At 53.8% G+C, this 22,809-nt stretch overlaps 2 protein-coding genes across 6 annotated transcripts in view; both read left to right on the forward strand.

The window, feature by feature from the left end:
* Positions 1 to 1,899: 1,899 nt before the first annotated feature.
* KCNK6 (potassium two pore domain channel subfamily K member 6) lies at positions 1,900 to 17,317 on the forward strand. The gene is made up of 3 exons (XM_010600377.3): positions 1,900 to 2,221; positions 10,851 to 11,246; positions 11,449 to 17,317. Exons 1-3 carry the CDS (start codon positions 1,900 to 1,902, stop codon positions 11,670 to 11,672), a joined length of 942 nt encoding a protein of 313 aa, XP_010598679.2. The 3' UTR covers positions 11,673 to 17,317.
* Positions 17,318 to 20,430: 3,113 nt separating this feature from the next.
* CATSPERG (cation channel sperm associated auxiliary subunit gamma) overlaps positions 20,431 to 22,809 on the forward strand; it is a 36,078-nt gene continuing 33,699 nt past the window's right edge. For all 5 annotated transcript variants that reach the window (XM_064293588.1, XM_064293587.1, XM_064293590.1 and 2 more), the window contains exons 1-2: positions 20,431 to 21,422; positions 21,517 to 21,570. In XM_064293588.1, coding sequence (XP_064149658.1) covers positions 21,174 to 21,422; positions 21,517 to 21,570 — 303 coding nt within the window. In that variant the 5' untranslated portion in view covers positions 20,431 to 21,173. The remainder of the gene's footprint in view (positions 21,423 to 21,516; positions 21,571 to 22,809) is intronic.

The following is a 22,809-nucleotide window of genomic DNA, read 5'->3' on the forward strand; positions in this document are numbered from 1 at the left end:
ACCGCTATTTTTTCCTCATCCTCACCACTCCCTCTCCTAGATTCATATCATCCCTGAATTTTTAAAAATATTAACAAAGCAAAGCTTTTGGCTTCCTATTGGCCACATGTTCACATCTTACCAGTTGTGTGGCTATTCCATTTTTAAGCCTCGATTTTCTCATCTGTTTAATGGGAATGACATGGGAGGGGTTGAGGTTTCAGTACAAGCCCATGTGTCCACAGAGCCTTGCATATTGTAAGCCCTTGATCACTGGTAGCTGCCGTTGGTGTTTTTTTTTAATCAGGTATCTCCTCCTGTGGGTTGTCAGCCCCAAGTTGGGCTCTGCCCCAAGAACTGTCACGGTTTTATAAATAGAACCAGCTGGGCCCCAAACCCCACTCCTTTGCCAGCCAGATGTGATCAGGATTCTGGCTACCATCCAGAAAGCTGCCAGGGAGAGCCATGAGTTCCAGCCGGAGGGGATATGGAGAAACACACAGGTGAGGTGGCAAAAAAGGAAAAATTTCCCCGTAAATAGGGGTACCAGTACCCATTGCCGTGGAGTGGATTCTGATGCATAGCAACCCTATAAGACAGAGTAGAGCTGCCCCATAGGGTTTCCAAGGAGCGGCTGGTGGATTTGGACTGCCAGCCTTTCAGTTAGCAGCCAAGCTTTTGACCATTACACCACCAGGGCTCTATACATACGGGTATATATTTGTAATTCTGCCAGGGAAAGAGACCCTGCCTCACTCCCACTCATCCTTCAGATCTCAGTTTAGATATCCCCTTCCACAGAAAGCCCTCTTGACCTCTCAAAGCTGGGTCAACCGCCTCCTCTGGACTCCCACAGTCCCCTAGGCTTCACAGTCCTGGCCCCGACCCCTTTGCCTGAGCCTTTTTTGTTCCCCCATCACAGCTCAGACCCCTCCTCCTGTGCCTCCCCCGACCCAGCACTGGCCCTTTTGTCTGAGCCTCCCCTATCACAGCCTTGACTACTCTGGGCTGTCACTCTCCGATGACCTGTCTGTCTTTCCCGTTAGACTGGGAGCCCTAAGAGGGGAGGGCCCAGGGCTGTCTCAGTCACTGCTGTGTCGCCAGCATCGCCCAGCAAAGGGCGCTAAGCAATGATTTGGTGAATAACTAAGGATTCTCACCCTGTCCAGGAGGGCACGGGAGGCACCTGCCCCTATGTTGTGCCCATTGTGAATTAGACAGGTGTCCCCTCCGGGTGGACGCAACCCCGCTCCAGGCGCACGGCTTGGCGAATGGAGCTAAGGCGGCATTTCAGGCCCCACTGATCCCTTCAGCCATGCGCCCTGATGCAGTGCACAGCCTTCGCAGCGGTACGCAGAAGCCCTGAGAAGCCTGGGGGAGATTCCTCGGTCCGCGAGCCGAAAGGAGATTTCAGATTCTCTCCGCCGCTTCTCCTGTGAGCGGAAAAAAAAAAAAAAAAAAAGAGCCAACCCAACCCAGTACCGTCGAGTCGATTCCGACTCGTAGCGACCCTATAGGCCAGAGTGGAACTGCCCCACAGAGTTTCCAAGGAGCACCTGGCGGATTCGAACTGCGGACTCTTTGGTTAGCAGCCGTAACACTTAACCACTACGCCACCAAGGGTTCCAAAGGGAAGGTAAAATACCCTCATCCCTTGCCTCCTGTTGGTCTCCAGCGTCCCGGAGCGCTTGTCTCCACCCTACAGGTACTAACACCTGGCGGCTGGGCGTGCCTCAGTTTCCCGGAGGCGGAGCGTTTCTCCTCCCCGCCCTCCCCTATTTCCTCCTCTTCCTCTTCGGGGCGCCTGTGGCCGGTCTTGTAGCACTCCCGGAACTGAAAGCAGTCTCTGGGCGCCGGACAGGCGGGGGCCACGTCAGCGGGGCCGCCGGGGGCTGGCGGGAAGGGGGTCCCGCGGGCGCAATGCGGCGGAGCGCACTGCTGGCGGGCGCCCTGGTCGCCTACGCCGCGTACCTGGTTCTGGGCGCGCTGCTGGTGGCGCGCCTGGAGGGGCCGCACGAGGCTCGGCTCCGTGCCGAGCTGGGGACGCTGCGGGCAAAGCTGCTGCAGCGCAGCCCGTGTGTGGCCGCCCCCGCCCTGGACGCCTTCGTGGAGCGGGTGCTGGCGGCCGGACGGCTGGGGCGCGCCGTGTTCGCCAACGCTTCGGGGGCCGCCAACGTCTCGGACGCCACTTGGGACTTCGTCTCGGCGTTCTTCTTTGCCAGCACGCTGGTCACCACCGTAGGTATGTGAGCACCGCCAGCTAGCACCCGGGACCCCTGTCGCGTCCCCGCCCCACCAGGCCCTGATAACCCTCACCCAATTCCCTTATCGGAGCGGATCACTCCCAACCCCCTCTGGGCCTAGGGTCCCCTCAAAACCCCGAACAAGCACCTAGAGCCTACACTCCTGGTCACCGCCCTCCTTGGGGAGCCCTTCCCCTTCACAGGAAATGCTCCAGTTTCCTCCGGGCTGGGGCCGCCTCTCAAAGTACCTACCAGCGGGCGTCTGGGACCCCAGTTCTCGCCCCCACTCCTCCTGAGACCCGGGTCTATCCAGTCCCATCTGGACCTAGGACCAACCTCAGAGACTTCTAGTGAGGTCCCAGGCCCCTCCACCTGAGACCCTCACCACCTCTGGACCTGACATCAGCCATGAAAGGACCCTGGCCCTTCTCTTGGTCGCAGGAAGGCCATTCCTCCAACAAAGTCACCTGACAGTCCAGATATGCCCTTCCAGTTCCCTGCCCCTCGGGAAATCTCACCCTAACTTCCTCTTGGCCCTGAAACTCCAGCCAGAACCCTAAACCTCGGTACACGGCCTTACCCTGCCCCTCAGGGCTCCTCAGGCAAGACCTTACTCCTGGAAGAGATCTCTCAGCAAAGATTTGGAGACTCTCAGCCCTCTGGACCTAAACCATTACCCAAAAGGCCCCTGCCCTTCTCCAGACCGAGGACCGCCCCACCCCAGACTCTCCAGCAAGTATCCCTCACTGCAGACATAGGACTCTCCCCAGGGACCCCAGCCCATCTTGACAGGGGTAGCCCGCAGTACAGGATTTCCTTCCCAACAGAGATACCCTTCAGTTCCCTCTGGATTTGAGCCTCCCAACTCAGAGACCCTTGGCAGATCCCAACTGTGGGTGCATGAAAGTGACCCATTGTTATGGACTGAATTGTGCCCCCCAAAATATGTGTTGTAAATCCTAACCCCTGCAGTGGTTATAACCCCAGTTGGGCATGGGTTTTCTTTGTTATGTTAGTGAGACACTGTTAGTATAGGGTGTGTCTTAAGTCAATCTCTTCTGAGATATGAAAGAGATTAAACAAGTAAGCAAGCTAGCAGAGATGGGGGAAGAGAGATACCATACCACATCAAGGTCTCCAAGAAACCGAGCAGTAGAAGCTGAAAAGACACAAGGTCCTTCCCCCAGAGTCAACAGAGAGAGAGCCGGTGGCTTGAATTCGGACTTCTAGCCTCCTAAGCTGTGAGAAAATAAATTTCTGTTTGTTAAAGCCACCCACTTGTGCTATTTCTGTTATAGCAGCCCTGGATAACTAAGACATCCACCAAGGAGGGAGCCAGAGCACCCTCTTGGAAGGACACCAGCTCCAACCAGGTGCCCTCCAGCCAAGAACCTTCAGCCCCAAAACCACCTCCAGCAAAAACCACTAGTCCTTTCCAAACCAGGGACTTCCCATAGGGGCCTCTTTGAACCTGGAAACCCCTAGCTGACACTCTCACTCCCTTCTGGACCCTGAGAGCCTCTAGAACCACCTGGGCCCATATCAGGGACCCCAATGCCATCCACACTGTCACTGAGTGAAAGCAAGGCCCCTCCCCCGATAGGCCGCCAGCCCAGGGACTTCTCTATCTGTTACCCCTTACCCAAAACCTCCTGCCCACTCTGGACTTTCCAAGCAAGGGATTCTCCTAGGTACCTGGCACCCCTCCAGACTCCTTTGGCCCACAGCTGGTACCCCTCTCACCACTCCAACATTGCTGCAGCCTGTTTGGAACCTGAAATTCTCCTCTCCATCAAGGAGACTCCAGGCCATCTGTACCCCAGGCCCTTCTCCAATATCCATTGGTCTTAGTTTCTTAATGTTGCTATAACAGAAATGCCACAAGCGGATGGTTTTAACAAACAAGTTTATTTTCTCACAGTTCAGGAGGCTAGAAGTCTGAATTCAGGACACTGGCTCTAGGGGAAGCCTTTCTGTGCTTGTGAGCTCTGGGGGAAGGTCCTGTCTCTTTTCAGCTTCTGCTCCTGGTTCCTTGCTGTGATCTTCACGTGGCCTATGGTGTCTACCTTCCCCCATCCGTGCTGCTGTGAAAATGGCCTGTTGGAGGTGTCTGACTTCCTCTAACTTCACAAGGGGGAAGGGGAATCAAGGTCAACAGCCCACGAGTCCTATGAAGAGGAGCTGAAACATACCTCCTTCTCTCCAACCTTTTTACCAGTTTTGACACCAACCATCCCTTCCACAGCACTCTCTACTTCTCCGCTGGGCTTGATAATTTGTTGCGGTGGCCCCACAGGACTCATAGCATACTCACAGTTATGGAGTTTATTAGGGAAGTAACGGGTTACAGTTTAGGTTCAGGAGTGCTCAGGAGAGTTTTTTGATCAAGACAGCCTCTTCTCAGCCGTGGTGCAGGCAGGCCTCTCTCTAGCCCACAGCTTGGGCCTCTTGGGCCAGCCCAGCCTCCGCCTTGCTTGGACAAGTGTTACAAAGATCTTTTGGCTCTGCTGAAAAGTGAAGGCCTAGAGGCACCCACTCCACCAGTAGACCTTAACCCAAAGGCACTCAGCCCTATTGTTCCATTGATTGGTAAGCCTAGTTCCGCCGCCAGGTGGCTGGAGGCACCCCGACTCTGCCAGGAAGCCTCCTCCCTGAAGGTGCTCAGCTCTCTCACTCTGAGTTGGCACACCCACTGTAAGAGCCTTGCTCCATGGGCCAGGGAGCCCACTGTTTCATATCCTGCTGGTCTCCTGGTTCTGATGCCACCATTTCTCTGCCACTACTTCTCACTGTCTCTGGTATTGCAGTTCTCTCTGTGTCTCCTGGGTTTAGGAGGTCTCATCGCAGGGGTCCTGGGTCCAAAAAGACGTGCTGCACTCCCATCTCTTCTTCTTGGTGGTAGTCAGGTCTCCCGTTTCCTCCTCTGCGATGGCTCCTTTTAAGCCTAGTGGGATGGCAAACTGACCAATCCCCTTGTTAGGGTCCCACTCCACAAGGGTGCCATGCACTTTATTTGTATTATTAGCAAGCTATCCAATCCCCTTGGTAGGCCACAAGCACCTTATTTGCATAGTCCCATCCAGTCGTTTGGTGACAGTATAAGACCATGGCAAAAAAGGTCATATAAAAGCGATCCATTGCACTGAAGCTTCCTTGCTTCTGTGCCTAATCTACTCTTTTGTGTCTCAAAAGTGATTGGTTTAAGATACACTGATATGTCCTCATTAATGTGACAAAAACTGTATTCCTAAATGAGATTATATTCACAGGTATAGGGGTTAGTATTCCAACACATATTTTGAGGCAAGATGGGGTACAGTTCAATCCATAACACCACTCAAACCATTACAGTTTTTATCCCTTGACCCTTAGTGTGAGAAGTATGGCATCACCTTGCAGAAAGGCGTTTGGCCTTTGTTCTTGGTTCTTTTAAGACGTACCAACACCTGGGGCTAATGAATGGGGGGGCTAACCAGACCAAGAGGAACCACCTGGGAGCTTGGTCCTGACTAAGCCTCATGAGCTATGATAATCTATCATGGCCATGTGATGAGGCCCGTAAGAGCCCTGAACATGGAGACCATGGAGCTTCCTGGTTGATGACCATGCATGGAACAGGGTCATGTAGCATGTCCCTATTTGGGACATGGAAGCTCTGTGCTGTGACCCCTATGCATCTCTTCATTTATATATACCCACCCAGTGCCGTCAAGTCGAATATATATATATATATATATAAATCCAAACTGATTGCTGGTGAGTCGATTCCAACTCATAGTGACCCTATAGGACAGAGTAGAACTGCCCCATAAGGTTACCAAGGAGCAGCTGATGGATTCAAACTCCCAACCTTTTGGTTAGCAGCTGAATGCTTAACCACTGCACCACCAGGGCCCCTCATTTATATATACTCTCTGAATTCTGTGAGTTGTTCCAGCAAATTATAGGACCCAGAAGAGTAGTGGCTGGCTGGTCTGAAGTAGAGGGAATCACGTGGACTTTCAAGCTTGCGGCTGGTACCTCCTGACCTAGCCTCAGGTGACTGGGGGTGAGAGAGAGAAAGGCTGCTGGGGTCTATGCTGAACAGGGAAGGGACACTGAGATTTCCATAGGACACCGCTGGCATGTGGAGTAGGATTTGTTACCCACCACGCAATTTGGCGTCAGAAGTGGGTGAGCTTAGTCTCCCTGGACTGGTTTGCACCATTGGTGCAGCAAGCAGTGTTTGCTAGAGTAGCCCTGACTTCACACTCACCGAGGCCTGAGACCCCTCCCTCCCTAATCACCCCTTAACAATGTCTTTCCGTATCACGTCCCCTTAGACATCCCTGGGTTCAGAAGCCCTTCCTGCCTGAAGACTTCTCTCCCAATCCCAGTTGTGATCTAGAAAACTCCCCACCAGTTCCTGTTCCTTTCTCCCTTTGGACCCAGGACCCCAGCCCCAAACCAGGATCCATTTTGAACTGGGACACTAGCCCCTGATCTAAGTTTACCAACCCTAAACCCCCTTCCCTGAGCTCCTGCTCAGGTGGAATCCCCCTGGGAAACCCTTCCCACCCAGCACTCTTCTGACCTGGGAAATCCTTGTGTTATCAGGAGTCCCACCTTGCCACCCCTCCTGTCACCCAGCCTCAGTCCCCAAACTTTCTCGTTCTCTCTTTGTTTGGGATTTGGGAGGGGAGGAGGCTGGGACAGGGCCACCCCAGGCGTAAAACTCCCCGTCCTGGCCCTGAAGTACAGCAATAGAGGGTGGGTGGCCTTTGACTTGGGTGCCTCGCTGTGTGGACTGACAAGCTGAAGCCACAGTGGCAGACCTGGAATGATCCCTGACAGTCTCTGGAATTGCTGGCTTTCCCTGAGGCTTCTTCTTCCCTACCCTGGCTGGGCAGCCCCAACCTGCTCCTGGGTTTCACTGGGTCATCTCTGCACCTCGCTCCACCTCCTTCCAGGACCTGGGTTGTCCTTGGTGGGGCAGATGAGGAAACCCAGACACAAGGCAGATAAAACCTGGGTTTGGATCCCTGCTCAGCTGCTGCTCATCTCTAGGCCTTAGCGTCCTCTCATCTGTAAAATGGGAAAAATAACACTGCCCACTTCATAATGATGATGATAGCCTGATGGAAGACTGATAACAGAAGGGCTTTAGCCAATTAATCAGCACAACAGCTTTATGCGGCAGGAAACCACTATTAGCCCTATTTTTTAGCAACAGAAACTGGAGTTCAGAGAGGTTAGACCACTTGTCCAAGGTCACACAGCTAGGAAGGTATAGAGCGGAGATGTGAACCCAGACCATCCAGTCTGAGTCCCATGCTTTTAGCCACACAGCGCGCTCTCTTAGGCTTGGCGTGAGAGGGTGACGTGTGTGAGGTGCTGGCACAATGGGGAACGCTCAGTAACGTGGTGATAACTGTTGAGCGATCAGTTACCATTATCGTTGCGAGTGAAGCCGGGAGCCCTGAGTGTTTCAGCAGAAGCAGAAGAGAAATGAACCGATCTTCAGACAGACCTCTTCGCACAATTTCCCTGTGTTCCTCTTCTGAGGAAGACCTGGGGCCTGGAGTTAATCCAGGCAGCCTTGCTATAAGCGAGGCCCCGGGGCGAAGGGGCAGGCTACCTGAGACTAGGGACCTGGAGAAGGAAAGAAAGCGTCACCGTGACTGTCAATCTTTACTCACCTTCGCCAGGTGTCACAGCTTGTTGGGACCTGAAAGGTTATCGCCGCTGTTGTTAGCTGTCGTCCAGTCCGCACCAGCTCACGGCAAAGCCGTTCGTGCGGAGAGTAACTGCTCTGTAGGGTTTTCAAGACTGTGAGCTTCTGGAAGCAGTCTTCCGTGACGCCTCTGGGTGGGTTCGAACCACCAAATCTTTTGGCTAGTAGCCGAGTGCTCAGCTGTCTGCACCATCTAAGAGCTCCTAAGATCATTACTACCTACCAGCCAACCAACCAGCCCAGTGCATCTGAGTTGATTCTGACTCATGGCGATCCTCCCTATAGGACCGAGCAGAAGTGCCCCATAGGGTCCCAGTGGTGTAATCCTTATGGACTTAGACCGCCACATCTCTCTCCTGTGGAGCGCCTGGGGGGGTTCGAACCACTGAGCACTTAACCACTGTGCCACCAGATTATTGCTGCTGCCTTTGAAGTAGGGATTATTTATAAGTCCATTTAGCAGAGAAGGAAACTGAGGCTCAGAGAAGGGGAATCTTGGCTGAGGTCATGCTGAGGATAAATGGCAAGGCACTGATTGGACCTTGGCTCTTTGAAGTAATAAACTGAGACTCATGGCCTGTTTAACTCTCTGATTTTTGTATTTATAAGGATCTTGTGTCATTTGCAAACCTGACGTTTCAGCCAGGCTGCTGGAGTTCCTTCATCAAAACCCTTGTATTAATGAGGGTCGGAATCATAAATGAAAAACCTCAAATTGCAGTGATTAAATAAGATGGGATTATGCTGCACAGTCAGGGACCCAGGCTTCTTCTGCTTGGTGCTCCTTTATTACTCCTCTGTGCCTGGCTTCTCTTTCCAAGATCACCTCATGGTCCAACATGGCTGTTCAGCTCCAGCCTTCACATCTGTGTTCCAGCCAGCAGGAGGGAGGACAGGAGGGAGATGGGCATCCCTCCTCCCTTTAAGGACACCTTCTGGAAGTTGCTTGTTTCTCTCATTATACCTTAGTGACCAGGTGTTAGCCACAGAGTCACGCTTAGCTGCGAAGGAAGGGGAAACTGTCTTTATGTCAGATGGCCATGGGTCCAGATTAAAACCAGGGAATTCTTTTATATGGAAGACAGGCACAAATGAATGCCTGCTCACGTATGCAGTGTCACCAAAGTTATTATTGATCACAGGCCTAGAGACAAGATCTAGTATAACATTTTATTGTCAATGTAAACCAGACTCCTCACCACCCCAGTCAAATATCTGACCCTTTGGTTTGATTTATCTGGGAAATGAAAAAAAACAAGTGGAACCCATTGCTGTCAGTTGATTCCAACTCATAGCAACCCTATAGGACAGAGTAGAACTGCCCCATAGGGTTTCCAAGGCTATGATCTTTACAGAAGCAGACTGCCGTGTCTTTCTCCCGAGGAACGGCTGGTGGCCTCGAACCACCGACTTTTCAGTTAGCAGCTGAGTGCTTAACCACTGTGCCAGCAGGGCCCCTTCTGGGAAACGAACACCAAAAACCCAACCAAACCTGTTGCTCTCAAGTCAATTCCGACTCATAGCAACACTACAAAACAGACTAGAACTGCCCCATAAGGTTTCCAGCGAGTGACTGGTGGATTTGAACTGCCAACCTTTTGGTTAGCAGCTGTAGCTCTTAACCACTGCCCCACCAGGGTTTCTGGGAAACGAAAAGAGACCTTTAAATCGGACATTGCCAAAGTGAGCCAGTCCCACCATCCCTGAATTCCCCTTTGTCACGTTTCTGTTTCCAGAGCTGACACCCACACTGACCTTCCTGTCTCCCACAGTCCTCTGGGAGCCTGGGGTGGGGGGCTTGGCAGACCCACTTTAGAGCAGACAAACTGAGGCTCAGACCCAGGCTGGAGCCCGCACCCTTCATTATTTTGACGAATACTGATTGAGTGCCCACTCACAGCAGATGCCAGGGGTACACCAGTGAACCACACTGAAGCCCCTGCTCCCCTGGAGCTAAGTGACACCCTAGGGGAGATACAGTAACCAAATAAGTAAACCATATAGTATGCTTGAAGGAGCCCTGGTGGCACAGTGATTAAGAGCTCAGCTGCTAACCAAAAGGTCAGCAGTTCATATCCACCAGGCGCTCCTTGGGAACCCTATGGGGCAGTCCTACTCTGTCCGATAGGGTTGCTGAGTCAGAATCGATGGCTTAGTATGCTAGTAGGTGTTAAGAGCTTGTTACAGTTCAAATAAAGTGGTCTGGGAAGGCATCCCAGAGAAGGTGAGGTTGGAGCAAATAGCTGAAGGCGAGGAGGGAGGGAGTGAGCAGATACCTGGAGTGTTCCACAGGGAGAGAACAGCCAGGGAAAAGACCCTGAGGTGGGAGCATGCAGGTCTGTTCAATTATTAGCGAGGAGCCTTGTGTGGCCAGGACAGTGGGCGGTGGGGAAGGTGGGAAGTATGGGGTCGGATCATGTGGGGCCTTGTGGGCCACATGGAGGACTTTATATTTCCCTCTGAGTGAGATGGAGAGTTCTGAGCAGGGGAGGGATGTGACCTGACTCAGGTGATCACAGAGTCCCTCTGGCTGCATGCGGGAAGCAGACTGTGGGCAGGAGTGGGAGCAGAGAGACCAGGAAAGAGGATCTGCACTGTCCTGCTGCGGTGGACAGGACCACGGTGGGTGCCATGGGGAGTGGCGGGGTGGAGGGGGCAGTGGGTGGGCTCTGGGACTATTTGAAGTTGACATAACAGGATTCCCTGGCATATGGAATGTGGATGTGTGTGAGGAGGGAGTCAGGATGACATCAAGGCTCTTGGCTTGAGCAGTTGTAAGGATAGAGGTGCCATCACGGGAGATAGGAGAGACTCTCAGGGCAGGCTTGGGGGTGAAATTGACCTCAGTTAGGGTATCCACAGCCCCCTGAATGGAGGTGCCAAGTGGGCAGAAGGATTTCCCCTCGCTCCTACAGGCTATGGGTACACGACGCCGCTGACCGACGGGGGCAAGGCCTTCGCCATTACCTTTGCACTCCTGGGTGTGCCGGCCACCATGCTGCTGCTGACAGCCTCAGCCCAGCGCCTGTCACTGCTGGTGACCCACAAACCCCTGTCCTGGCTGAGCCTGCGGAGAGGCTGGGACCCTCGGCGGGCAGCCCGCTGGCACCTGGTGGTCCTGCTGGGGGTCGTGGTGACCATCTGCTTCCTGGTGCCAGCCGTGGTCTTCATCCACCTTGAGGAGGCCTGGAGCTTCCTGGATGCCTTGTACTTCTGCTTCATCTCCCTGTCCACTATTGGCCTGGGTGACTATGTGCCTGGGGAGGCCCCTGGCCAGCCCTATCGGGCTCTCTACAAAGTACTGGTCACAGGTGAGTCCAGGGTGGCTGGTTGGCCTTGGCCCCGGGGGTCCGAGGGATCATGGCCTACCTCAGGGGGAAGTTGAGGGTGCACAGCCCCACCACAGAAGGTCTAAGAGGGATCCAGCTGCACCCCGGGAGGTCCTGTGAGGTCATGGTCCTGCCTGGGGGCATGAGTCCCCAAGTCCCCCCATCACCTCTGCCATCTCTGCAGCCTACCTCTTCCTGGGCCTGGTCGCCATGGTGCTGGTGCTGCAGACTTTCCGCCACGTATCTGACCTTCACGGCCTCACAGAGCTCATCCTGATGCCCGCTCCATGCCCTGCCAGTGCTAGTGAGGAAGAGGATGACCGGGTGGACATTCTGGACCCCTCGTCAGAGCCGCACCAGCAGCTCACTGCCGGCTCCCACGCCGACTACGCCTCCATCCCCAGGTAGCTGAGGCAGGTGCCCCAAGGCTGAGAGGAACTGGCCTGGTGCTGAGGTGTGCACTGGATCGGAGCTGACAGCACAAGAGTGTCCACTGCATGTACCAGTGTTTGTGAGCCATGGTGACCAACTGTCCTTCGTTTATAGCCCCAGGCTGGATGTGAGGGGTGGGTGCCCAGTTTCCAGGTCCTGGGCTCCACTGAGCACCAGCATTGCCTCTTTCTCCCCCTTCCCCTTTCTCTCATTTTCCCTCACACTCTGTGCCTCGTTTGCTTTCTGTCTTTCTCACTATCTCCGTCTTTCCTCCTCGCTCTCTGTTTCTCACCCCTTTATACACTCCATCTGTCTCTATCACTCAACCACTTGTCGCTTCTACCAGGCAATGGAATCGGACCTCATTTTGGGCCTTGGGAAAGTGACTGTCCCTCTCAGAGCCTTGATTTCCTCAAATCAAATAGGAAGAATATATTCATTCATCCAGAAATCCCTCTATCTTAGTTATGTAGCGCTGCTATAACAGAAATACCACAAGTGGTTGGCTTTAACAAAGAGAAATTTATTCTCTCACAGTCTAGGAGGGCATCTCAGGCAGAAGAAACTCTGTGTGGGTGTAAAAATAATATGAGGGTGGAAGTGTCAGACCTCAGACTTCACAAGAGGGAAGGAGAATCAAGATCGACAGCCAAGGGTGATTCCTATGAGGCAGAGGTCAGACATGTCCCTACCCTCCAACCTCTTTACCAACTCTGACACCAACCATCCCTCCCACAGCACTCTCTACTTCCCTGCTGGGTTCGATAATTTGTAGCAATGGCCGCACAAAACTCACAGACAATATTCACGATTATGGGGTTTATTAGGGAACTAACAGGTTACAATTGAGGTTCAGGAACTCTCAGGGTATAGTTCTTCGATCAGGACAGTCTCTTCTCAGCCATGCCCACAGGCACGCCTCCCTCTGGCCCTCACCTCAGCCCTGCTCAGCAAGTGTTAGAAAGCTCTTTTAGCTCTGCCGATAAGCGCCCAGAGGCACCCTACTCCACCAGTAAGCCTTGGCCCAAAGGCGTTCGTCTCTAGCTCCAAGAGTCAGCAAACCTAGCTCCACAAAGTGCCTGGAGGCACCCTACTCCACCAGCAATCGTCCTGCCCAAAGGTGCTCAGGTTTCTTGCTCCCTGGGCTCGGTTTTCTCCTGTCAGTCTCCTGGTTCTGCTGCCATTTCTCTGCTGCCACTTCTTGCTGTGTTACAGTTCTTCAGTGTTGCAGCTCTCTCTCTCTCTCTCTCTCTGTCTCCTGGTTCCAGGAGCTTGTCAGCGAAGGAATTCTGAGTCTAAACGACATACTCCACTCCTGGCTCTTCTTTCTTAGTGGTGGTGAGATCCTCTCTTCCCACCTGTGGGATGGCTCATTTTAAGCCCAGTGGGATGGCAAGACCAACCAATCCCTTTGGTGAGCCACAATTACCTATTTGCACGGTTCCACCGATCACTTGGGTGGGAGTTATAAGACCATTGTGAGAAAGGCCACACAAAACGATCCATCACATCACAGTGGGGAAAGGCCTGGAGGTGTGAAAGCATGTTGGCCATCAGCTGCTGGCAAATAATTTACTATGACGAGTATGAGAGTATGAAGTGAATGGGGGAAGGAAGGTGGAGAGTTAGACATGGGTACCTCTTATGTGTCCTTAAATGATGAGCTTGGAAATTTGTCCTCTGTCCTGAGGGCTCTAGAGAGCCATGGAAAGGCCTTAAGCAGGAGAGGGTTATGGTTAAGTTCAGGCTTTAGAAGATCCCCTTGGCTGCTCTGTGGAGGTGAACCAGACAAGGAGACTGGGGCAGGTGCCCAAGGGGAGGCTGGGGCAGGAACAAAGTAGGAGACAGGGCTGGGCAGGCCATGGGAAGAGAGGTGGGTGGAGGGATGCTGAGGAGGTCAAGTGAACGGGCCATGGGCCTTACAGGCTTGAGGGAGGGTCAAGGCCTGGACAGGGTTCAAGGGATGGACAGCTGCCCCTGAGATAGGGACCTGGGAGAAACAACAGGTTTAGTGGGAGGTGCCGAGGTTAGTTTGGAACATGGTAGATATGAGAGGCTCAAGGGACACTCGGGGGAGGAATCAAGGGGTCCCAGGATCCCCGGGGGAGGAATCAAGGGGTCCCAGGATCCCCAGGGTAGGACTCAGGGTCGGAAAGGTTGAGGCAGAGACAGATGAGGGAACCGACACCGTGAGGGTGGTGAGACAGCCCTGGGAAGGCTGAAGAGAGATCAGCCTTGTTAGGTGCCATTTGCCACCCAGTCAATTCCGACTGACTTAGTCATCTAGTGCTGCTATAACAGAAATACCACAATTGGATGTCTTTAACAAAGAGAAGTTTATTCTCTCAGTTGAGTAGGCTAGAAGTCCAAATTCAGTATGCCAGCTCTAGAGGAAGGCTTTCTCTCTCTGTAGGGTCTGGGGGAAGGTCCTTGCAATCAATCTTCCCTTGGTCTAGGAGCTTCTTCGTACAGGAACCCCAGGTCCAAAGGATGCAGTCTGCTCCCAGCACTGCTTTCTTGGTTGTATGAGGTCCCCTTGTCTCTCTGTGCTCTTCTCTCTTTTGTGTCTCAAAAGAGACTGGCGAAAGACACAATTCAATTTTGTAGATCAAGTCCTGCCTCATTAACATAATTGCCATTAATCTCACCTCATTAACATCATACCCGTTGCTATCAAGTCGATTCCAACTCATAGTGATCCTATAAGGACAGGGTAGAACTGCCCCATAGGGTTTCCAAGGAGCATCTGGTAGATTCGAACTGCCATGCCACCAGGGTTTCCCATTAACGTCATAGAGGTCAGGATTTACAACACATAGGAAAATCACATCAGATGACAAAGTGGTGGACAATCACATAATACTGAGAGTCATGGCCTACCCAAATTGATTCCCATATTTTGGGGGACACAATTCAATCCATGACACCGACTCATAGCAACCCTATAGAACAGGGTAGAACTGCCCCACAGGGTTTCCTAGGCTATGAGTCAGAATCGACTCAACGGCACTGGGTTCAGTTTTTGGAATCTTTACAGAGCAGATGGCCAGGTCTTTTCTCCCACGGAGCGGCTGGTGGGTTCAGACCACCAACCTTTGGGTTAGCAACCCAGCTTGTAACGACTGCACCAACAGGGCTCCTTGAGAAATCAGCCTTAGGGTATCTGTATCAATTAGGAAAAATTTTGGCTGCAAGTAACAAAGACCTGACCCTGACTCACACTGGCTGAAACAATAGGAGGGAATATATATTACATATCACCAGGAAGCCCAGAGCTGGGGAAGGCTTCAGAAACAATACCACCTACAGTTCTGGGAGGCCCTCGTGGCTCCAGGTTCCCTCTGTCTCTGCCACCCTCACCTGAAGGCTTGGCGCCCACTTGAGCTTCCATCATGGTTCCTAAGTGACAGCTGCAAGTCCGTGCATTGCAAGTAGCCACAAGATCTGATGCAAGGAGAGGGATCATCTCTCCCCGTGTGTGTCTCTTTGGAAGCAAGGAAACCTTCTCCCAAAGCCTCTTAGCGGACTTATGACCAATATTGGCTCAAGTGCCCATTCCTGAGCCAATCACTGGCCTGAGTGATGGTGCTGCCATAATTAGCTTGGACTCCAGGATTCCCCCTGTACCCCCGGACTGAGGCTGGGGTTTCTGTTTGGAGGCTGGTGAATAACCTAATAAAACTGGGCATCTGTGAGAATGGCAGAAGGTTGGGAGAATGGACATTGATTAGCCAGGGCCATCATGTATGTACAACTGTGCGGGGTGGGACCTACATGAGGGATGTCTGACTGACAGGGTAGTAACAGGTAGGATCTGAAGTTCAAGGCTAAATATTAAATATGTCCAAAGGGGGCACCTTTTTCTAATTAACATAAAGCCCCATATAGTGAGCAATGGCCATTCAACCAATGTCCTGATGCCAGAGGGATGAACTTACAAAGGAGACAGAAAAGGAGTGCTAGAGAAAAGTAGGAAAACCAGGAGGGTGGGGAGTATTGGAAGAGGGAAGAATTTTAAGGAAGAAGAACTCAACATTATCAAATCATGCTAAAAAGTCATAAAAGATTGTTTTAATAATAGTGATAGCAAACAAGTATATAGGATTTATTATGTGCCAGGCACTGTTCCAAGGCTTTTATACATAATGCATTTAACTCTCTAAGGCTGGGTTCAGTTGTGGAGGCTGGCAAGTCCCAAATCTGTGGGTCAGGTAGCAGGACGGAGGCTTCCCCTGACTCACGTGGTTGCAGGGGCTGACGAACCCAAAATCTGCAGGTCAGACGGCAGGCCACTGGCTAACGTCCCAAGAACTGGAAGTCAGAGGATGATGAATGAACTCAGGATCTAGACAGAGCACTCAAGCTTTGCCAGAACATCCACATAGATGCAGGCCACAACCCCAAGGAAACTCCCCTTCCAACTGATTGACTACTCATATCAGATCACAAAATGGAGGATGATTACATAGTGTCTGCCAAACCACTGAGAATCATGGCCTAGCCAAGTTGACACATACATTAACCATCACACTGTCTCAACAACCATGTAATTTAGGTACATTCTTCATAGTTTACAGATGAGGAAAGGAGGCCCAGCCTGGTTAACTAACTTGCCCAAGGTCACACAGAAAATCCAAAGCTAGACTTTGAACAAGGTTTTGGTTGGTCACCTTGTCCTGTGGGAGCAGAGCAGCGTCCCTTGTTTCACTCTTCCTCAACCCTCCCTACCCTCCCCAGGCTTCTCGGCTCCTCACTGGGGTCCTTGTCTGCCTCTTTGTAGCTAAAGACTACAGTGGGCTGAGGAGGCAGTTGCTCCCCCCATCACATACTTGAGGGAGGTGCTAGTGTGATCTGGCTTCCACTCCTCACCACTTCTTCCAAATTTCGTTGGAAAAAGAAACCAGGCCCTGATTAGTGCAAGTCATTAAACAAAACGAAGTGCGTGCTAAAAATCCAAAAAGTGCAAAAGCTTGTACAGTGTAAAGTATGTCTTTCTCTCACACTCAGACTGTGTTGATTGAGTCCTCAGGTCTTCCAGGCATATTCTATGCATATGTCTTTTTTTTTTTCCTTAATTTTTAAAAATTTAACTCCACACAAGCAGTACCTACTATGGTGATATGATTATGATTACTGACTGGAGACAAAGTACCTGGGTATGAATCTGAACCCTGTCACTCCCAGCCATGTAGCTTTGGGCAAGTGAATTCACCTCTCTGTGCATCAGTTGGCTAATCTGTGAGATGGGATGATAACAACACTTACCTCGTGGGCTGGTCTGGGAATTCAACTACTTGATATCTGCCAAGCCCTACGAACAGTGTCTGGCACTCAATAGAACGTTGGCAAATTATGATTATTCTCATTTCTACACCTTGCTTTTTCTATTATATATGATACATAAATACACAGTTTTTATATTTTCTTAGTCCTCCACCTTTTTTCACCAATGCAGTGTAATTTAGACAGCATTCCAGAGAAATGCAGTAGGTCTCTGATATCGTTTTTTATACCTGCAGTACCTTTTAGGATACATGCCCCACAGGTTTTTCCAGCATGCCCTGTTGATGGACATACGGATGGTTTCCACACTTTGGCTAATTAAACAATACTGTACTGAACCACCTTGTACATCAAGATCTATAAAAGGCACCTCCCCCTGCTGGGGCTGTATTTCCTGACTTGGGGGTTCCATGAGGAGACCCAACACACTCTGACTCCGGTAAGTCTAGAAGGGCTCAGGTACACAGCTGCTGAGTTTCTTCCCTCAGAGGAAGTCACCCCTCCCTGGCCTTTGGGGGTGGGGAGGATAGATTTCCAGCACCCATTCATTCACATAGAGCATGTATTCTGTGCTGGGGAGGGCTGTAGAATAAAGAGGGAGAAAGGTGATCAGCCTGCATAGGACGACAAGGATGCGATTATACAGGGCTCTGCAAACCACACTGAGGAGTCTGGCTATTTCCCCAGGACCTGGGGAGTCATGGAGGCTTTTAGAGCATTGGCTCTCAAGGTATGGTCCTCAGACCATCAGTATCACTTGGAACTTGCTTGAATCACAAATTCTCGCGCCCCACTCCAGATGTTTTCACTGGGTACCATCAAGTGGGCTCTGACTCATGTTATGACCTCATGTGTAACAGAACAAAACGTTGTCACAATCGTTGCTGTCTGAGCCCATAGCTGCATCGACTGTGTCAATCCATCTCATTGAGGGTCCCCATCTTTTTCACTAACCCTCTACTTTACCAAGTGTACTTTCCTTCTCCAGCAATTGGTCTTTCCTTATGACGAGTCCAGAGTAAGCGAGACCGTCTCCAAGCTCCCTTCTATGGAGCGTTCTGACTGTACTCCCCCCAGACCCACCGAATCAGTAACTCTGGGGGTGGGGCGCAACAACCTGTTTTAACACGCCCTTCTGGCGATTCTGATGCACGCCAAAGTTTGAAAACCCCTGGCTTAGGGTAAGATCAGCAGCTTTGCAGCCTCTGAGTCGCTTAACTGCCTGGCACCAGAATGCAAATGGAAACTGTTAACTGACTGAGATTAATTTACTTGATGCCAGGTACCGTGCTTCACTCTTCACGTGTTATCTTACTTCCCACAACAACTCCGAGAGTTGCCCACGGTTTGGGGGGGAGGATAGTAGTGCGTAGATTGATTCGGTCTTAAATGTAGGCGGAGCATTTTTGGTATAAAAGCCTGATTGGGTAGAAGGACGAGTAGGGGTGGTGCTTGTTGCCAGACAACCAATAGGAGCTGCCTGAAGGCCGTTCTACTATCGCATAGGGTCTCTAGCATCCTCTGCCGGCCAGGCGCAGCGCTCCTCGGCCCTTGAGCCCGCCCCCGCCTCCAAGCTCTTGGCGCCTGTTGAGGATGCGGGTTACCATGGAGACAGGCGCGCGAGGCAGGCGTGCCTTGAAACGGGCGGAAGTCGGTTGTGGCGGTGTGGGCGTCCATTTTGAGGTCGGGCAGGAGGGGCGGGACTGGAGCGGCCAAGTGACGGTTGACCGGTTTTAACCAAGCCACTGGTACCGCGGGGCGGGGAGAAGAGGGGTCCAGCCCGGGGCGGGGTGTGGGGACGGGGGAAGGATAGAAGGGGAGGGGGAGGGGAAAGGGGAGGGAAGGGGCACCAGAGAGGAGGGGACAGGCCGAGGCGAGACGCAGGGGTCGCGAAGACGCGAAGTGGGGCGATGAGGTCGGGCGGCGCTAGAGGAGGCGCGGCGGGGAGCAGGTAGGGCCAGGGCATGGAAAGGGAGGCTGAGAAAAGGGGGCGGGTGGAGAATGTCGCAGTTGGAGAAAAAGGTGAGGATTCAGAAGGCGCAGATGGAGAAGTCAGCGCTGGCGCGCGGTGAGGAGAGAGCTAAAACCCACGAGGGGTCTCGCGGCCAAAAGAGGGCCGGTGGCGAGGAGGTGCGACGCGAGAGGGCGAAAGTTGAGGAGATGCGGCGCGGAGAAGAGAGGGCCCGTGACGAGAGGGTGCGGGGCGAGGAGAGGGCGCGGGGCGAGGAGAGACGGAGGGGCGAGGAGAGGGCGCGGGGCGAGGAGAGGGCGAGGGGCGAGGAGAGGGCGCGGGGCGAGGAGAGACGGAGGGGCGAGGAGAGACGGAGGGGCGAGGAGAGGGCGAGGGGCGAGGAGAGGGCGCGGGGCGAGGAGAGGGCGCGGGGCGAGGAGAGGGCGCGGGGCGAGGAGAGGGCGCGGGGCGAGGAGAGGGCGCGGGGCGAGGAGAGGGCGCGGGGCGAGGAGAGGGCGAGGGGCGAGGAGAGGGCGCGGGGCGAGGAGAGGGCGCGGGGCGAGGAGAGGGCGAGGGGCGAGGAGAGACGGAGGGGCGAGGAGAGGGCGCGGGGCGAGGAGAGGGCGAGGGGCGAGGAGAGGGCGCGGGGCGAGGAGAGGGCGAGGGGCGAGGAGAGGGCGCGGGGCGAGGAGAGGGCGCGGGGCGAGGAGAGGGCGCGGGGCGAGGAGAGGGCGAGGGGCGAGGAGAGACGGAGGGGCGAGGAGAGGGCGAGGGGCGAGGAGAGGGCGCGGGGCGAGGAGAGGGCGAGGGGCGAGGAGAGACCGAGGGGCGAGGAGAGACCGAGGGGCGAGGAGAGGGCGCGGGGCGAGGAGAGACCGAGGGGCGAGGAGAGGGCGCGGGGCGAGGAGAGGGCGAGGGGCGAGGAGAGGGCGAGGGGCGAGGAGAGGGCGAGGGGCGAGGAGAGGGCGCGGGGCGAGGAGAGACGGAGGGGCGAGGAGAGGGCGCGGGGCGAGGAGAGGGCGCGGGGCGAGGAGAGGGCGCGGGGCGAGGAGAGGGCGCGGGGCGAGGAGAGGGCGCGGGGCGAGGAGAGGGCGCGGGGCGAGGAGAGGGCGAGGGGCGAGGAGAGACGGAGGGGCGAGGAGAGGGCGCGGGGCGAGGAGAGGGCGCGGGGCGAGGAGAGGGCGAGGGGCGAGGAGAGACGGAGGGGCGAGGAGAGGGCGCGGGGCGAGGAGAGGGCGAGGGGCGAGGAGAGGGCGAGGGGCGAGGAGAGACCGAGGGGCGAGGAGAGGGCGCGGGGCGAGGAGAGGGCGCGGGGCGAGGAGAGGGCGCGGGGCGAGAGGGCGCGGGGCGAGGAGAGACCGAGGGGCGAGGAGAGGGCGCGGGGCGAGAAGCTGCAGGGCAAGGACAGAGCGAAATTTGAGGAGCCGGCGAAGGGAGAGGAGAGGGCGGGCGGAGAGAAGGGGCGGGGCGAGGAGGGGACCCGGGGCCGGAAGGGGCGGGGCGAGGGTAAGGGGCGGGGTAAGGAGCGGAAGCGAAGCTTAGAGCGAGCCCCAAGCGAAAAACAGGGGTGGGGACAGGGGAAGGGCCAAGTCGAGGAGAAGATCCGGGAAGACCAGAAGAAGCGGGGGACCGGGTGCCGAACCCAAGGCCTGTGCAGGATCAAAGCAGGAAGAAAGCTAGCAGCCGAGAAGGGGCAGTGCGAACAGAGGAGGGGAGGAGCAAGAAATAGGGGCAGAGCAAAGGGCAGGTGCAAGGTGGTGACCAGGGGGAGGAGCAGGAGGAGGGGCGCGACCAAAGCGAGGAACCGAGACGGGGCGAAGAGCAGGAGCAGAGCAAAGAGTAAGGTGGCAGGGTTCAGGAGCGAGGTGACGAGGCGGGGCGAAACGAGAAGCAGGAGCAGGGGTGTGTCCAGGAGCATCGGTAGGGGCGGGGATCGGAGTAGCAGCCGGGGTGGGATCCGGAGTAAGAGTAGGGGCGTGGCCCGGGGCAGGTGCAAGGGCTGGAGCCGGGGCGGAGCCCGGAGCAAGAACAGAGGAGGAGCCCAGAGCAAAAGCGGAGGCGGAGCCCGGAGCAAGAGCAGAGGCGGAGCCCGGAGCAAGAGCAGAGGCGGAGCCCGGAGCAAGAGCGGGGTCAGGAGTAGGGGCGGGGCGTCCTCTCTGACAGCGGCTCCGGAGCGCCGTTTTGCAGGCAGGCGTTGACCCCCAGGTTCTCCAGGTGCCGGCCAGGTTGCTCCCTGCCCGGCGATGTCCCCCAGGGTCCCTGCGGGGCGGATACCTCCAGTGTTGCAGGTGCTGCAGGCACTCCTGACGATGTTATTGGCGCCATGGAGGCTGTGGGCGTTAGATGACGAGTGCACCTGGCAGTTTGTCTTGAACCAGTTCGATAGGGTAGGGCAGAACAGTGCGAGCGACCGCTTCTTTCATCAAGAACCCGTGGACACAGTGGAGAGCGTGTTCAGAACGCTGGTGGACGAGCCAATCGACTTGGAGGAGGTGAGGGGATCCAGGTTAGGCCAACGGGGCAGGGCGGGGGAGCCTGGACCCGCTCCCCGCCGGCGCTGTACATTCACTCGACTTCTCCTTGCAGAAATACCTGGGCTTCCCTTATTTCCTGAAGATCAACTACTCCTGCGAGGGAGCGGTGAGTGGGTACATCGAGACTGGGCTCATTCTGTGAGCCTCAGTTTCCCCATCTCTAACATTTTAATAGTGGTGGCACCATCTGACCCTGGGGGACCCTAAGAATTCAAGAAGACTATCCGTGTACAGCTCCCAGTACCCCACCAGGCACATAGTAGGAGCTCAAGTAGGCTTTTCTTTTTGCTGTATTTTTTTAAACAGATATAATTCACATACCATAAAACTCTCCATTTTAAAGTGTATAAATCAGTGGTTTGTAGTATATTCCCAAAGTTGTGCATCATAACCACTAATTCCAGGACATTTTCATCACCCCAAAAAGAAACCCCGTAGCTGTTAGCAGCCACTTCCTGTTACCCCCTCCCTGCAGCCACTGGAAACCACTGATCTACTTTCTCTCTCTATGGGTTTGCCTCTTCTGGACATTTCTATAAATGGCATCCTACAACTTGCAGCCTTTCGTGTCTGGTTTCTTTGACTTAGGGTAATGTTTTCAAGGTTCATGCCTTTTGTAGCATGTATCCGAACTTCCTGTTGATGGCCCAGTGTATGCTCTTACATGGATTGAGCACATTGTGTTTATCCACTCATCTATGGATGGACATCTGGGTCATTTCCACTTTTCTGGTTGATTAGGAATAAGGATGCAATGAAAGTTCCTGTACAAGTTTTTGTGTGAACATATACTTTCATTCCTCTTGGGTACATACTGAGGATTGGAATTGCTAGGCCCTGTTGGTGGCGGGGTGGTTAAGTGCTGGCTGCTAACCAAAAGGTCAGTGGTTCGAACCCACCAGCCGCTCCTGCTTCAGTAGATGACAGCTTTGGAAACCCTTTGGGGCCGTTCTACTCTGTCCTGTAGGGTTGCTAGGAGTTGGAATTGACAGCAGTGGGTTTTTTTTTTTTTTAATGGGAATTCAATGTTTAACTTTTTAAAGAAAATATTATTATGTTTTTGGTGAAAGTTTACACAGCAAATTAGGTTCCCTTTTTAACAATTGCTTGCATACCGGTCAGTGACATTGGTTACATTTTTCACCATGTGTCAGCATCCTCATTATTTCATTCTGGTTGTCCCATTTCCATTAATCTTGTTTCTCTGCTCCCCCTTACCTTCTCATCTTTGCTTTGGAGGAACTGTTGACCGTTGGGTGTCACATAGATGACTTTCTGTTTTTTTTAAAGGCACACGGTACTGCCAAGTGATATTGTTTATTTCACGAGCCGATCGCTATTTAGG

This window comes from Loxodonta africana, chromosome 11 (assembly GCF_030014295.1).
Source record: "Loxodonta africana isolate mLoxAfr1 chromosome 11, mLoxAfr1.hap2, whole genome shotgun sequence".
Classification (NCBI taxonomy): Eukaryota; Metazoa; Chordata; class Mammalia; order Proboscidea; family Elephantidae; genus Loxodonta; species Loxodonta africana.

Coding starts and splice junctions, on each gene's coding strand:
- KCNK6 (XM_010600377.3), top strand. CDS start 1,900: ATGCGGCGGAGCGCACTGCTGGCGGGCGCCCTGGTCGCCTACGCCGCG. Junction 2,222..10,850: donor CACGCTGGTCACCACCGTAG/GTATGTGAGCAC, acceptor TCGCTCCTACAG/GCTATGGGTACACGACGCCG. Junction 11,247..11,448: donor CTACAAAGTACTGGTCACAG/GTGAGTCCAGGG, acceptor CCATCTCTGCAG/CCTACCTCTTCCTGGGCCTG.